Source organism: Aspergillus costaricaensis, assembly GCF_003184835.1.
Source record: "Aspergillus costaricaensis CBS 115574 unplaced genomic scaffold BO79scaffold_1, whole genome shotgun sequence".
Classification (NCBI taxonomy): Eukaryota; Fungi; Ascomycota; class Eurotiomycetes; order Eurotiales; family Aspergillaceae; genus Aspergillus; species Aspergillus costaricensis.
Genome location: NW_020291801.1, coordinates 594,704 through 611,809, shown reverse-complemented (window position 1 = coordinate 611,809; position 17,106 = coordinate 594,704). Strand labels below are relative to the sequence as shown.

Genomic DNA, 17,106 nt, shown 5'->3' with positions numbered 1-17,106 from the left:
AGAGAAATTGCAAAACTAACCAAAAAGAGAAATAGTAGAGAGAGTAGCCGAAATACTGTACTTGATGTAGGTTTGTAGGGTATACAAACAGGAGAACAGCTAGTTAGAATGATATGATGTTGTTGGCATCCACTGGAGCCTGGCATCACCTGATCCATCGCCACCTCTGCCCATGTGGTCCCTGCTCACTACCACCATCACACCGTATCTTGACCATAGACACAGACAAGGACTTATTCCCTGACCTACCTATTGAGACATAATGGCAATACTAACGGCTTATTATCAACCTTTTCTGTTTCTTAGCACTCGGACTCTATAACTAAGGTGCCGATAGCACTCAGTCTTGAAGAGAACTGATCAACGCCGTATTCGATACTGTGAATCTCTCAATGAGTATTCATCCTCATGTAAGTATTCGTGACAAATGCTCTCTGACCCACTGCTAACCTTCTTACTGGCGAACTTACTGGCGAAATACACAGCAAGTCTGGACACTGGTGAAGCATATAATCTTCTTTCACGGGATTTACAGCTTGTCAAATATCTATGGCCTGGCATCGCCCCCTCTATGATCTCCAGAACTCAACAATTGATATCCTAGATATGGTCTTTCCCTATAACAGCAATTTCTATCGCTTTTTTTCGGCACCTCAATGTGGATCAGACAAGCCTTCTCCCCCCCCCGGGCGCCTCCTTCTCTCTCCTTGTTTGAAACAGGTCTGCGAACTGCGTGCCAACAATACACCGTTCTTGTGGTTCTCCCCATCCACAAACCAGCACTCGCAAGTGTTCGTCCGATACCTTGGAGATGAGCAACTACTTTGACCGCCATATCCTTTAATTAGCGTCGTAAAGCCTACAATCAATGGTTCCTGCATGGTGATGGGGTGCATTACGTGGTTCCCGAACTAAGCATTTTCTTTAATGAGCAGGCGATGCCCCACAGTGTTTGACGATTGTGATAGCTAAATCGCGTTGCTGAATGGTGATAGGTCTGAGATCTATCATCGCTCCTGGTATACGTTTGGAGTATGTTAGAGTACTGAACCCATTGTGGATATTTGTCGTCATCAACGGTGCCGTCAGTGCCGTGCAGTAATTGGACGTGGGTCTGAAAGAAGCACACTTTAAGCTTACCAGTGATAAGATCATAAGGTCGTTGGAGGTCCACTCATTCGTGACCTCCAACCTCCGGTTTTGTCAATTGACGAGCTACAGATTCCACCATCTACTTTTAGTCCACACTTCCCTTGTTTCTTCCCGTGCATCCGCGGTGTTCTACCGGCGGAGACTAGCCCTCGTTAGGCAACAATCGGCACATCTCCCGTTTATCAACGACAGAGCGAGTGGGGGATCTCTGTCTAACCTAATGAACAGGATAGCAACACCCTCTAACTGGAACGCTGCTTTACTGCGAAGAGCATGATATCCGCTTTTGTCTCCAACGATCAATCTATATGGCTCGGAAAATGCAGGTACCGGGCTAGGCTTTCCCCTCCTTTCTCGGTTGGAGTAACCGTTCCTGGGAATAGTAGCTGACCTTGATTTGATGCGGCCGACGTCTCACGATCTCCTTCTGTAGATATATAAGCAGTTCTCTCACTCTGTTTGTTTGAATTTCAAACCATCAGACTTCTAACCGTCACTCTTTTATCAGTACAACCATTCTTTTCCTACTTGATATAACACCCCATGAAGTCTGCTACACCTCTCCTCGCCGCAGCCGGCGTGGCTGCAGCCAAGAACTGCAGCGTTGACACCATTGCTCGATTCCTTCCCAAGAATGCAACTGTCTTTTACGCCAATCATTACGAAAAGGGATATAACTTCACCCCTCCCATTGAATACAACTATGGCCTGACCTCCGACCCCATGGGCATCAGCGCCTATGAACTTCCTCTTGCCGGCTGTGTTGCCCAGGCCAACATCTCCCTGCCCAACAACACCCAGCACAGCGTCGGTCTAGTCCTACCCGACGAATGGAACGGTAGATTCATGGCCGTCGGCAACGGCGAATTCGCCGGATCTGTCGGCTGGTCTTCCATCATCAACACCATGTGGTACGGCTTCGCCAGTGTATCAACTGATACCGGCCACGAGGGCAACAACGGAAGCTTCGGATACCACAACGAAGCTGCCCTCACCAACTGGGGCTACCGCGCCCTCCACGACGCCGTAGTCAACGGAAAGAAGGTCACCGAGGGCTACTACGGAAAGGACATCTCCTACAGCTACTACCGGGGTTGCTCCGCCGGTGGCAAGCAAGGCTTCAAGGAAGTCGAAATGTTCCCCGACGACTTCGACGGCGTAGTTGCCGGTGCACCAGCCTGGTGGACTTCTCACCAGCAGCTCTGGAACGTCCTCACTGCCATCTGGAACCTCCCCGAAACCGCCGACTACCACGTCAGCGACGCCCAAATGACCGCCGTCCAGGACGAGATCCTAAAGCAGTGCGATCCCCAAGACGGCCTGAAAGACAACATCATGCAGAACCCCTTCGGCTGTGTCTTCGACCCCGTCCCCGTGATGTGCAACGCCACCTCCTCCAACGACACCTGCGTGACCCCCGCCCAACTCAAGACCGTCAACAAGCTCTTCAACCCCTGGTACGAAGCCAACGACACCCTAATCTTCCCCGGCTACACCCTGGGCACCGAAGTCGGCGCCCCCAGCCTGGACGACGACTTCGTCACCTACATCCAATACATGCTCCAGATCGGCGGCGACTGGACCTGGAAGGACTGGAACCCAGACCTCGTGGCCCTCTCCGACAAGATCAACCCCGGAAACGCCACAGCCGACGACTTCGACATCTCCCCCTTCTACAAGAAGGGAGGCAAGCTCCTCCACTACCACGGCTACTCCGACCCATCCATCGCCACCGGCTCCTCCGTCTACCTGTACAACCACATCCAAGAAGCCCTCCGTCCCCAGGACATCCCAATCGACGACTTCTACCGCTTCTTCCTGATCCCCGGCATGGAGCACTGCACCGGCACGCCGTCCGACCAGGACGCTCCTTACTACATGAACGGAGACAGCCAGGCCTCTTCTCTCTCCGGAACCGTGTTCGGCGTTCCCGGATTCAATGACCCCAAGCACGATCTCGTCCTGGCTATTATGAACTGGGTCGAGAACGGCACTGCCCCTGACTATCTCATCCCGACTAAGTTCAAGAACGATGATGTTGCTGATGGCGTCGACAAGCAGAGACCGATTTGCCCTCATCCCCAGCTGGCTAAGTACAAGGGCTCTGGTGATGTGGATAAGGCTGAGAACTGGTACTGTGGTACTCTTTACTAGGGAGGATGTCTTGCTTCTTCTTAGGTGTATATTTTAGGGAAGTCTGCTTTGGCACTTGCTTATATGTATATACTGGCTGGGACCTCGGATTCTGTATCATAACAGTGTAGTAGATGCTTGATACACTTTCGTAATATAAAATGTCCAAAAATGCTATCTGTACTTCTTGTTTTACGTGATTCACAGTCGCAGTATCTGGAATTGGTGCGGGCATAGGTTAGAAGGATACATTGCTTTGCCTTCAACCCGAGTTAGCCATACAATTGAATGTCAATAAGGGGCTTTCTTGGCTTAAAGGTCTAGATGGTAGTTATCTAATACATAATTGAGAAGTCGAAGACTTTGATCATCGACGACAAACAAAGAAGTATCTATTCCCAATACTACCTTGACTTGATACTTCTCAAAGATACGTGGCCATTGAACCAACATCCTTCGTCGTACCTAATTCTAGATCTCCATGTGTATGGCTTAGAGACGCCCAATCACGTCTTACTATACTTTGAACGCAATGACGCCAGTATCACCTCACCCAGTCCTCCAATAGTACCCGCCTTGCTGATAGCCGTCAGAGGCAACACAACACCTATGTTGCGACGAGACCAATTGCGAATCTCAATTGTCATCAGAGAATCAATAGGCAATTCCACCACCTGATCGTAGCCGAGGTCATGGGCAAACTTAGAATACTCCTGTATACATTTGATCGAGTACTCAAGTATCGTGTTGGCCATGCCATCGGTGTCGAGATCCTCAGGTTGTCTTTCGATTAATGCTAGAAAGTCCCGCATGGCTGCTGCATTGCTCAGGGACGACAGTGCTGGGCCTCCGTTGACGTCCTCGTCGAAATTCCGGTAGATGCTAAATCGCGCATCTTGTCCCCAAAGCGGACGGACCGAGAGGTCGGTCAGGGATTTGGTACTGCTCATACCAACGATGATATTGTTTGGCGATCTGATGGTACCATCAGCTGTACGCAAGGCAGCCCTTGATTGACACTTGAGAATAGCGAGTTCGAATGCGTCCAGAACTTCCTGCTCCTGCAGAAGGCGTACGGATCCAGAGCTCATCCTCTCTCGTAGTTTTGGGTCTTGTGTGGCGATGTATCCTACATCTCCCACGGCGCCGAGGTTGACGACTGAGGCGGGAAGCCCAAGCTGCAGGCGATACTGCGTGAAGGAGGTCAAGAAAGCATTGGCTGAGGCATAATTGATTTGACCCGGGGTACCCAAGACACCTGTAATGGAACCACAGAGAACAAAGAACCTCAGGTGCGCATCGCGACCTTGTAGCGCATGATGCAGATTCCAGGTGCCTGCAACCTTGCAGGCCAACGCATCTTGCCAGTCCTTATGAGTCATATTTTGGATAAATTGGTCCTAACCGATTAGTCTTTATGTCATGGCATTAAAGGGGAGTTATATGCTTACCCGAAGGACCATCGATAGTTGGAGGATTCCACCGATAGGGCGAGGGCATGAGCGAATGACGGCTTCTACATCCTCCAAAACCGACACGTCGGCTTTGGCCAGTACAACCGTGCATCCCTGGATCTCCAGTTCATGGGCGAACGACTGGTCTCGGTCAGATGTGCCTGCGGACCGCGAGAGGAATATCAAGTGTCGGGCACCCTTCTCCACCATCCAGGTCGCAAGTGTCTGTCCAATGCCCCCTAGACCGCCGACCAGAACATAGGCCAAGTCGGGTGAAAGGCTTGACTGTCTTCGTGACCGAGCAACATTGAGGCCATTGGTATTCCTAGGCATTCTTATCAGGATTTTACCAATGTGGAGGCCGCTTTGCATGTATCGGAATGCCTCTTTGACATTGCAAGCCTCGAACACCTTCAATGGGCGGATTGGAGATATTTTGCCTTCTTCATATAGATCCATCACTCGAGATGTCAAGCTGTTAGGCTAAGGTCAGCTGCAGTTTATCACACTGGAGTATGAATCTACTTACCTTGCAAAGGCTCCAGTCTTCTGCCCCAGCCTTACAAGATCCACACCAAAAAAGGCCCGGTTACCCCCAAAAGCATCCATTGGCAATTTTCCATGCTCGAGGATATCTCGCTTACCAATCTCTATCATCTTACCAAATTCTGCAACGCATGACCATGATGCATGCAACAGCTCTCCAGCCAGCGAGTTGAGCACAATGTCAACCCCGCGGCCACCCGTTTCACGTAGTATTCCCGGAAGGAAACTGCTGTCTCTCGAATTAAAAATCCGATGTCGCGGGATATGGAACGTATTGACAAGATGCAAAGCTTTCTCCTTGCTGCCAACCGACGCATATATCTGATCGATGTCAGTGCCCCCATCATCCTGACCTTGATGAAGTGACGTATGGACTTACTTCGGCACCAAGCATCTGGCACAAGTTGATCGCAGCCAAACCAACACCTCCACATGCTGCATGGACCAGCACAGACTATAGAGAGTAAGCTCTTCGCTTCTTGAATACCAGCACTGATTAGGATCGGTAACCTACCTGACCCTTTTCTAGCCGAGCAATGTCTGTCAAGCAATAGAGGGCTGTTCCGTATGCCACAGCCATTGAAGCAGTATCCTCCAAGGAACGCCACGCTGGTAGACGCACACAGCTGGAAACAGGAACACACACGCGCGAGCAGAAAAGCCCAGGCTGAAGCAGCATGACCTTATCGCCAGGCTTCACTTGCTCCACGCCGCTGCCACATTGGCGGACAATGCCACTAGCTTCTACCCCAAATTCATCTTTGCTCGCCATGATTCCCAGTTGGATCATGATATCCTGTTCCCCAGTCAATCGTCTTTCAATCATATACACGTCGAGGATCACGTACTCTGAAGTTCAAGCCAACATAACTGACATCAACCATAACTTCGTGTGGCCCAGGAAGACCGAGCTCATGTTCAACCCAACCAAGAGAGTTCATTGAACCGTATGTACTGACGTCTAATTTGATGGGAGCTGTTGGATCCGGCTCCCGGAGAAGACAGTCAGATAAGGACTCCCAATGGAACCTCGGGATGTAAACGGTCCCATTTTGCAAAGCGAATTCGTAGTCTATGTCGTTTGTGTCTTGACCATCAGTTGCTTCGAAAAACTTCTCGCATACTCTCAAAGTAGGCCTAATTGCAGTCTCGTTGAATTGGTCTATCTGAAATGTACCGAAATGAAGTGCTTCCTCTTGTCGAACTGTTCGTGATGCACCGAGTACAATCCCGAATTCAGGATCATTGCACCCGAGTTCGACGGACGGGGTAATCCAAAGGATGCGAGGAGAACACTTGATTAAGCACTGAAACCAGCTCCAGCTCTGTGTGCCTATGTCTTTGAAGAAGGGCTTATCAAGATCCAAAAAGGAAATAACGCATTGATTAGGAGGTAATTCTTCTCCAAGCATGCATCGCTCGGTGTGATAGCCTGCCTGCTCAAGTACGGCTTCCACATTGCATATCCACGGGTGATCGTGTCTCTTAGTCGTGCATAGAAGGTAAATTGTCTTTCTTCTCTTCACTGCATTCCAGTCTGAGATACGTGAGATGATATTGTAGTGCAATGGATATGGAAACCTAGCGTCGTATGAATATGCTTCAACCCCGGTGAACCCTGCCTGCAGAAGTGAGTTGTGCCATGTATCAATGGGATGACAGTCTCCTAGCTGGGCGTTGAGTTTGCCACACCCAGCCAAAGATAATAACCTCTTGAACATAATCAGTCTTATTGTGGTATTGGCGAAATCGCTAGCCGACTTACGGATGCACTTTCCATGACAGGGAAATCTTAGAACTAGTTAGCACATGAATAATACGTAGCCGATGTTTGTAGGCTAACCTGGACTTGGTACATGGAGTAGAAGGCTCCCATTATTTGCGAGTAGTCTCTTGATGTGTTGTAAGGAATTTTCAAGTCCTGATTTATCAGGACATATCTTGAAGTCCGTTAGCTCAATGCTGCAAAACCCGAAGCTGGAACGCCTACTCTAGACACTATCACCAAGTCAAAAGTGCCTTCCTGAAATCCTTGCAATAGTGGATCTTGGGTGATGTCTAGCTGTTGGAAGTTAAGATGCTTATGACCGTCCAACTGACTTTTAGATTGATCATCGATCATACTCGTGCTAGTGACTGTATAGCTTGAGTATAGTCTTCCGCCTGTTGACTTGAGCTGTGCGAGGACTGAGGAGGTGAAAGAAGGCTCACGGGCTTCTATCTCGAGAACTCGTAGCGTCGGATTGGAATGTGAGACCAGAGAAAGCCAAGCGGACAGGTCGCTTGTGGGCGACATCTTGGAGCACTCTGCCAGACTGCGCAAACTTGATACTGATTCAGTGTCACAGAAGCCCCGGATGACATCCCAGGTCGAGTTTAAAATGCCCTTCAACAGGTCTGAAACATGCTTCAATCCCTCAGATTCGAGAGTCTCGTTTAAAGCTTCAACCTCCTTCAATAGATCGCCATCTTCTAGTGTTGCCCACGTTCTTGCCTCTTCGACAGTGGTCAGTTTGCCGGTTAGTATATTCTCGACCTGAGCTTGGATCCAGCCTTGATAGTCCTTTGACTTCTCCGAGAAGGTAACTGTATGTTGGAGAAGTCGATGTACTTGAATCATATTGATTGTTGAAGCTGCAATGATTGTGCGCACCTGTGAATCAGTTAAGCCTTTGAGACCAGAAAGCTGGTCCTGGGCTGTGATCAGATCCATGTCCGGGCGCCATTCGCCATACGTTGCCAAAGGAATGTTCTTGGACTCAGCTTTTATGCTGCTCTCCAATGGAACGAGTAGAACCCCTTTTATCGAGAGTATTCTTGTATTACCTTGGCCTGTGTTATCTATTAAGGTGACTTTAGTCTTGGGCTGGCTCACAGCGAGACTCTCCATAGACGCTGTCACCTTCACCAACAGTCGGTTCCGACCGATCTGAATAGTATCCACAAACACAGGAACGTGAGGCCTTGAGTCCTGCATTGATTTCCCTTTTGAAGCTGCGACACTGAGGAGTTGTAAGCCTTTGTCAATCGTAGTAGGGTGTACAGCATGGGTGTCTTCAGTCCGGAGGACTGCTGTTGCTCTGTAGCTTAAGGGATCTGCTCGAATGCTCTCTAAACCTCTAAAGGCGGGTCCATACTCCAAACCAAGTTTCCGCAACTCTTGGTATAAATAGTCTGAAGTCACGGGCCGTGCGCATTCATGAGTTGAGTCCAAATGCAGATCAAGCTGTGCTGTGCCAGCTGCGGCCTGACATACAGCATGTTTGACCCACTCAATACCGTTGTAGGACATAATGCTGAATTCGTAGGATGCAGAGGCTACTCGATCACTAATTTTGACAGGCTTTGCGCTTGTTACAATTTCCATCTTTTCCCATTGGTGAAGTAAAAGAGGAGCCTGAATGCATAGGTTCCGGATAGTGCACTCTTGCATGCCAGATATCTGACGGACTGCTTCGTTGATCATCCCAATGTACCCTGCGCATGGAAATTGGGTTTCGCCCATTACACAATGGTCACCAAGCCATGGCACATCGACTAGGCTTAGTAGATTTCTCCAGGATGGTTCAATATCGCTGGATTCTAGCGTCCGGGAACCTAGAAGTTCATGGCGTGGATGCTGCCGGAATCTCCAATTTCTACTGAGTCGACTTTCCTTCCAATTCAAACTCTGGCGGTCCCATGGATATGGCGACAGGCAGCTAACAAAATGGCCTTTGCCATTGATTGCTTCCAGATCAATAACAAATCCAGTTGAGAATAGCTCTCCAGCCACTTGCAATAAGCAGCGTGCTTGGTCTTGATCAATCAAAAGGGTGGGAATGTATTTGTTCGCTTGCGATGTATGCCGAGCAAGTATCTGGCGCAGAGGTGCTGAGAGCGAACTGTGGGGTCCGACTTCGATGAAAGTCTTCGATATGTCTTTCTTAGCAGCAAGGAGAGACTCGACAGCTCTGGCGAAAAGGACTGGAGACTCAAGGTTGGCTGCCCAATAGCCAGCGCTAAGCTGAGTGGGATCGTTGACTACCGAGCCCGTAAGTGTCGAATACAACGGTATCATGTTATCATTGCAAACGATATAAGGCTCAATCAAGTCTCTAAAGACAGTCGCCGCTTGCTTCATATCGGCTAATGTCCAGGTCAGTAGATGTTTCGCTCAGAGAGTGCAAAAAGGAAGCTAACGGGAATGGTAAGCCACGCGTATAGGCAGCAATTTGCTGAAAGTGTCTGAATCATCAGCCTTGATCTGATCCACAACAGCTGCTAGACTTTCTCGGTTGCCAGAGATATTGACCGTCTCAGGGCCATTCTCACATGCCACCACGAGTCCATTTTTGAGATACTTCTTAACAGCATTTATTCCTAGGCCAACAACAGCCATTCCTCCTGATAGTGGGCAAGACATAGCGCAAAGGCCTCGGTAGTAGGCTACGATTATGGCCGTTCGAAGGGGAATCGCTTTCGCCGCATAAGCAGCTGCAACCTCACCACTGGAATGGCCAATTACTGCCGCAGGGTATATGCCCCAACTTTCGAGAAGATTCACCAATGCAATCTGCACTGCAGCGGATAAAGTCTGTGAAAATACAGGCTCCTCCATCTTCTGTGGGTCTTCCAGCGTTTGGAGTTCATCTGCAACTGTTAGTACTAACGGAGACCCGATGTAGCATGTCGAATAGCAATGGCAAAAGAGCGTGCTTCTTACCAGCGATGCTCCATGTGGGCGGCTCTGGCAACTCTTGCAATATTTGGTCCATAGAGAGGCAGTCGAGCTTGAAACCCGGGAACGCATCCATCAGTTCTCTCCCCATGCCGCACCACTGCGAACCCTGTCCGGAGAATGCAAATATTATGTCGTTCGTGCGGGAAGTAGATGCATTTCGAATCAAACAAGGTTCATCAGTAGTATTATTACCATTAGCCACCATATAGGTACGGTAAGGAAGGTGCTCACGACACGCTCCGAGGGTGTGGGCAACATCAGAGATGAGGGAAGGCTTCTCAAGTATGTATGCTCTCAATGCTTCGCAGCGAGCCTGGAGTGCTCTTTCGCTTGCAGCAGAGACCACAAGCAGGCGGCTTCTATGAGGATGTCCCGAGACAGACTCTGTAGCCTCATCCCTCGGGGTAGGCCATGAGTCCAGAATAACCTATGGGATGAGTGAGCTATGCGGCCTTCTGAACTGGTCATTTGGCGGACTCACATGTGCGTTGGCGCCACCGATGCCGAACCCGTTGACGCTGACTCGTTCCTTCCGATCAGAAGGCCATGGAATTGGCTCAGTAGGAACTGTCAAGCGTCCTTTCTGAAAGGGTACTTGTGACATACAGTCAGCCTAGGTATTGGTAAATCAGTCGACAGAGTAAATTCTCACTCTTGGGATTAGGTTGGGCAAAGTGCATGTTTGGTGGAATGATGCGACGCTCCAGGGACAGTATAGCTTTTATCACTCCTGTGAGACCTGAGGCACCTTCCCCGTGACCGAAATTGGTTTTCACCTAAATACATCTGAATTAGCATCGACGATAGATGTTGTAGCGCATTTGGTGTAGTACCGATCCAATGTACATTCCTCGTGAACCAAAGAATCGGGCAATCGCTGTTGTCTCGACTACATCTCCAATTTTGGTGCCAGTACCGTGACATTCGAAAAAGCCCGTTTCTGAAGGGTCTATAATTTGCGCTTTTTGGTAAGCTTTTCGTATCAATCGCTCTTGGCTTTCGATGTCTGGGGCAAAAATCTTGGCCGACTGCCCATCATAGTTTGCCGATGTTGCCCTAATGACTGCACGTATGTTATCCCCGTCTGCGATTGCTCGGCTCAAGGGCTTGATATAGATTGCATTAACGGCCTCTCCTCTCCCATAGCCATTAGCTCTAGCATCAAACGTCTTGCAATACCCATCCGGGGATAGAACAGTGTTGTCCGACATGTTGATTGTCATAGATGGCGTTAGAATCATATTGGTTCCGGCTACAATGGCGGAGGAACAACTACCATCGTTTAGGGCCTGACAGGCCTCATGAAGAGCTGTCAAAGACGATGAGCATGCAGTCATAATAGTCGCACTATTCCAAATTAGAGTGGCGAAATAAGATGGCATAGCCCTCCGTCGCGAACGATAAAGACCTACCTTGGGCCTTTCAGATTGAATTGATAAGAGACGCGGTTGGACAGTGTGTACGCCCCATTAGCAAAGGCATGCACGCGAGGTATTGACAGCGTCTCTTTTGCTGCGAGCTCATGCCAGTCTTCGCCAAAAACACCAACATAGCAGCCAATATCTTTGCCATTCCAGCCTGTCTGGCCAGCATTTTCCATACACTCCCAAATGACCTCCATCAGCAAAGTCTGTTGCGGGTCCAATTCGTCCATTTCAAAGCCAGGAATCGCCGGGAAGAAGTTCAAGTCAGCATTCCCGATGTAGTCATCTTCAAGGAAGTATCCTCTTCGCGTCCTCACTGCCCCGGGTTTATCCGCGCTATAGAACCCGTCCACATTATATCGGCTTTGGGGGACCTCTGATGAACAATCCCTTTTCTCGATAAGTGCGTCCCAGAACTGCTTTGCCGTTCGAACGCCGCCGGGAAGGCGCATCCCCATTCCCACAACCGCGATTGGTTGGCCGGAAAGGGCCGCAAAGCCATTCGTACTAGGCTTCTCATTGTTACTGATGTTCGGGCTATCGTTCACACCGTTCTTGGTCTGGAAGATTGCAAACTCGTGAGCGATCTGCGTGGTAGAAGACTGTAGGTGGATATGATGGTAGTCTACTCACCCCCATAATCGTCTAATGGAGCCTAGTGAGACACAAAAAGTCGTATCTCTGATCACAGAACGCCAGAAAGTTAATCCTTGTTAGAGGTGCAGTATTTCGGGCGCTGGAATGTGGTGCGGCTCCGGCTGTGTATATCATTAGCCTGTCGCCAAATCAATTCCTATACTGAGTTGCCTGCCAATGTTTTCTTAATTAGCACTCCTTCCATCCAGGCATTTGGGAACAAGGCCGACATACGCAGTCCCCTGCATGAAGTCCCCCGCACTTGAGTATTGAGTGGACTCAATGCTGGAGGCCTACCAAGTTCGGGCTCTGCTATTTTGCAAAATAGCTCGGGATCCATACCCCGTTCATGGAAGCACCAGCAGACTACGTCCAGACTAGAAGAAAGGGGAAAATGAACTAATTGAACTCCACTGCATGAATGATATTCCTAAGCCACTCTTAAGAAATTCTGGTGGGTAGCCCTAACAAGCCATGATCCGCATGCAAATATGTAAGGGGCTTTCCCATGGAATCCATCCCTGGTAATTTCTCAAGCGAAGAAGTATAAAGCCGTAGTCAATGGCCACCACGTCGAACCTTGCAGAGTACATTAAACCCTGCATACGAAAGGACCTATCGGGCAATTACACACATCCAACTCACCGTTTCACCCACGATGCTCTTCCGCAACATTGCCTTCTACCTCACTGCTGGGGCCTCTCTCGCAGTATCCCCTGTGCTGGGCGCCAAAGACATCAATCAAGCTGTCTCGGATATGAACGACCTTACCACATCCATCAAAAATGCCCGACAGTCCCTAGATAACTACCAGGGAGGGATGCTTCCCAGCCTCAAGGTTAAAAGTTCGGTGCAGACAGCCAAGGGTGCCGCCCAGAAAGCTCGCCAGAACCTAGCTGAGCAAGACGAGCCTTTCAATGATGATGAGGCCGAGCAATATTACCAGGCCTTCCAGGAAATGTGCCCGGAACTCCTGGACGCAGTGAAGTCGTCACAGAACAAGGTATGGTGCCCTGGGCTCCCCCGATGACTCTGATTCAATGCGCTAATATCTTTCATGTACAGGCGCCTCTATTCAAGAAGGCTGGGGTGGCCTCATCTGCAAAGGCGACCCTTGATACACTCCGGGATGAGCGGTCCAAATTTGGAGAGGAAGCCCAGAAGCACGTCCCTGCGGACGTCTATGCTAAGGCAACTCCTTGTTCTGATCAGATCAAGCAGGCTTTTGAAGACAATGACAAAGCTCTGTCTTGAGGGAGGGTCTAGTCAGTTCTGAGTATGTAAAAGTCAACATACTCAGAAGGCGAGGGTCTTGTGTCAGGGATGGGTGTATTGGAGGCAATACTTCCAGTCCATTCGGTAGCTCCATGTATTTCACTGAAAGTAGTGGATGATGGTGACATCTGAGATTTGATTGCACGTTCCAAACTCCACTGAAGCGTAAAATAGGGAGAAGTCACGTCAAATGTAGTACCTTCCTGCATAAGTGCTAATCACGAGACACAGCGCTTACCCCAACCCGTAATTGTAGTTAGTGTGGTTATTTTGATTACAGTTACGTATTATCTACAGTAGCTGCTCACATTAGCTTAGATTACACATTACTTACCCAACAGCAGATATCCACTGAAGACTCAGCAGCCATTTGAAGTTTCTGGGCGCAAAGCAAGCTTTCCCGGGGGCTACACCACCGTCGATCCGAACCTTAAAGCACACAGCGCCCATTCCGAAAGCTACAAAGTTCTGATTGGCATCCCCTTCCCCTTTTTCTCCAGCCCTTGCATACCATGTGACTTGGCGTCTATTCCAGAGGGGGTCGGATAACCCTATTGGGTCAGGCGATGTTTGTTTACAAGTATCAAACCGCATCCAGACACTCAGTTGCATTCATTCTTTCAGGCTTATTCATAGAATGCTGTATACAGAATGGGAAGTATCTACATTAGCTCCAATGCCAGGCAATGTGAGACATCGACTCAATCTGGCATGATCTGCCACCGAAGATCTGTTCTCGAGGTCTTTAAATGTAGCTATCAAGATGCGTGTCTATCTGACAAGATATTGGTCAGATAATTTTATTATGCTGACCAGACAGATTAATGTGCAACTCAGATCAGCGGTCGTTGATTAATACATAAATTGCCACTACGGAGTATGAAAGGTTGGATATTATCATTTAAATTAACACTGAAGTATCTTGCTTTGCTTTTACTACATCAATTTTATTACCATAACTCCCATGTAAATCACCGACACAAAGAAATGATAATCAAGGGAAAAAAAAAAAAAAAAAAAAAAAAGAAAAGAAAAGAAAAGAAAAGAAAAGAAAACAATCGATCCACCCTGAACTACATACCACGACCTGCCTGCCAGACTAACATTCCAACGGGTACTTCCACCACACTGTAAGATCAATCAATCCAATCTCACAGCATCCATCCAGTTACCTCCATTTTGCGCCACATATTCCCTCATCTGCGCAACCCAAGACACCGACTTCCTATCCACAGGAAAGAAAACATGACCACGACCGCAAACAAAGAATTCCACATACATATCATGCGGACTCAGGCCTCTTCTTTTCAGCTCTAGCAGAATGCATTCATCGGGGCGGCGCAGCCTGACCCTTGTTTCTTCACCCACTCCCGCTCCACGCTTCTTGCCATACCACTCATACTGCAAACTGCCCGCGTCCTCAATCGGCACGCCGAAAATATTCCTTTCCCCCTGAGTAGCAGTTTCAGGTGCGTATTTCCAGCGCACATACTCAGCCAAAACATCCATAGGAGTCTGCAACACTGTTCCTTGGATATATTTATGTAGGAAGGTAAGGGTAGGCTGCGCCATGATGAGTCGTCGGATACTATTGCTTTGCTGGTCGCGCTTCTGGCGCAAATACATATCCAGTTGGACAAGGAAGAGTGTAGCGAGAAAGATGTCCCCATCTTGCCAGACGCACCGGTTACGGATCGTCCACTCCCGGCGCTCGTTGTCTGGGATATCCATCAAAGCCCAGATTTTCAGAATGGGTTGATAGGCTGCTGCCGGGAGGTTATAGCCAGCCTGGTGAAGGAGGACTATGATATCTAGCACAACGCTATCGCGGTATGAAAGCATTCGGAGCCATTGGATGGACGGCACGAGGACATCAAGGTTATGCTGGCGGTCTTGAGGTTGGAAAGTACGCCACTGTCTGGGTTGGGCGCACAATCGAGGATAACAGAGGACGGGGAAGGTAATGGAAGAGAGATGGTGGCGTGCTGCTGCATAGGTTGTGGTAACATGTCCGATATATGCGCAGAGGAAGTCGTGAAAAGGTTTAGATACAGCACCTATGTTGACTATATCATTAACGTCGAGGTACATGGTGAGGTCAAGAGCGAGTTGAGGGTAGTATGCGAAATGTCGCAGGAGGTCATACCCACCATGGGGGAGGATAGGAACTAGAAGTTGAGGGGGTGGCTGAACTCTAGCATTTTCATTCGAAGCCATATTTAAGGCTGGCGGGCCGATTACTCGTGGCTGATGTGATACAGTCCGGGCTTCTGGGTGGCCAATGGCTCGTGGCTGCTGCGGTATAGTACTGGCTTCCGGATGGTCGATGACTATTGGCTGCTGCGGTATAGTCCTGGCTTCTGAACGACCAAAGTCCGGTGGCTGCTGTGGCATTGTTCTGGCTTCCGGGCGGCGGATAATTGTTGGCTGCTGTGGGAGAGCCATGGTTCCTGGATGGCCGATGGCTCCTGTCTGCTGTTGTACGGTTTTGGCATCAGTCCCATCTGGGTTCAACGCACTAGCAGACACTGCTGGAATGACGTTATTGCTCGAAACTCTAGTCTGGGTAGCAATCTGCGGCCTTGCTCCCACTGTCCCGGCTGGCTGAAGGGGTATGGATGCCAACTGGTCCTGAGGGATTGGCTGAAAGCTGCCAGTGAATTGTGCAGGGGGAATTTTCGGCACCTTGATACCCTCGTTGGTTATCTGTACAATTGCCGGTGTTTTTACTTTTGTGTTGCTTCCCTGCTGACACATAGGTATGATGTTCTCTGGCTGAATACCGGCGATTAACTGCTGGCGGATTAGATATGCCTGCAGCGCTAATTGGGGGTTAATGTTTGCTCCCAGTTGTTGGGGTTGCTGTGCTGGCACTGCGGTGGATCCCTGTTGCTGGTTGGAATTCTGTGGAGGTTCGGAGATTTTCGGTGGCCCAGAGGGTTGCGAGACGATGTTTGAGCGCCCAGGGGGGAGCTGTGGTCGTGGAGGATGCTGTGGTCGTGGAAGATTCTGTCCTCGATGGGATTTCTGTGCCCGAGGGCGATTCTGCACCTGAGGACGATTCTGCACTTGAGGAGCGTTCTGCCCTTGAGGGGGGTTCTGCGCTTGATGGGGTTTCTGCGCTTTAGATGGCTTCTGAACTTGAGGAGGAATCTGTACTTGAGGGGGTTTCTGTGCTTGAGGGAGATAGTACTGTGCTTGAGGGTGGTACTGTGCTTGAGGGGAATATTGTCCTTGAGGAAGATACTGTGCTTGAGGGGAATACTGCACTTGGGGCAGATACTGTGCTTGAGGGAGATACTGTGCTTGAGGTGAATACTGCGCTTGGGGGAGATACTGCGCTTGATAGGGCAATTGTGCCGGATGAGCGAGCTGTTGTCGCTTTCGAGGAGAAAGCTGTGTTGGAGGAGTGATCTGCCTTTGAGGAGTGAGCTGTACTTGAGTGTAGCGCTGATCACAGCCGCTTGCATAAGCACCAGGAAGGCTCACTGTGCTCTGTGTGCTATGTGCTCTAGTATGACGAGCATCGCTGCACTGATTTGGTGTCTGATTGCTCTCTCTAGAGCCCGCAAGATAGAGCAAGCACTCAGCGGCATCCACATCTTCTTGGGTAGTGGGAGTAGTCATTTTGTGAATGTGTCGCCGTCCAAGGCCAATCAGAAAAGCACGAAAAGGCTGGCGCGGAGCACTGCAGTGATCAGTTGGATCCGCTTGTAGAACGGGGCTGATTCTGAAGAAGAGGCCTTACATGAACGATGCGATA

The 17,106-nt window shown here is 49.4% G+C and overlaps 3 protein-coding genes across 3 annotated transcripts; 1 reads left to right on the top strand and 2 right to left on the bottom strand.

The window, feature by feature from the left end:
* The first annotated feature begins 1,644 nt into the window (after nt 1-1,644).
* On the top strand, nt 1,645-3,393 carry BO79DRAFT_206066 (tannase and feruloyl esterase). The gene has a single exon (XM_025681901.1). The coding sequence runs from the start codon at nt 1,696-1,698 to the stop codon at nt 3,304-3,306; it is 1,611 nt and encodes a 536-aa protein (XP_025545038.1). The 5' UTR covers nt 1,645-1,695; the 3' UTR covers nt 3,307-3,393.
* A 398-nt stretch (nt 3,394-3,791) lies between these two features.
* Nucleotides 3,792-12,071, bottom strand: BO79DRAFT_261175 (type I polyketide synthase; the record flags this gene model as incomplete). The annotated part of the gene is made up of 16 exons (XM_025686463.1): nt 3,792-4,685; nt 4,737-5,214; nt 5,269-5,606; nt 5,665-5,739; nt 5,800-6,081; nt 6,134-6,997; nt 7,142-7,225; nt 7,276-7,343; nt 7,374-9,413; nt 9,468-9,917; nt 9,991-10,435; nt 10,490-10,602; nt 10,661-10,784; nt 10,842-11,355; nt 11,421-11,939; nt 11,983-12,071. 16 exons carry the CDS (start codon nt 12,069-12,071, stop codon nt 3,792-3,794), a joined length of 7,377 nt encoding a protein of 2,458 aa, XP_025545037.1.
* A 2,339-nt stretch (nt 12,072-14,410) lies between these two features.
* On the bottom strand, nt 14,411-16,970 carry BO79DRAFT_261170 (uncharacterized protein; the record flags this gene model as incomplete). Its single annotated transcript, XM_025686462.1, has 2 exons — nt 14,411-15,635; nt 15,675-16,970. 2 exons carry the CDS (start codon nt 16,968-16,970, stop codon nt 14,484-14,486), a joined length of 2,448 nt encoding a protein of 815 aa, XP_025545036.1. The 3' UTR covers nt 14,411-14,483.
* Between the last annotated feature and the right edge of the window lie 136 nt (nt 16,971-17,106).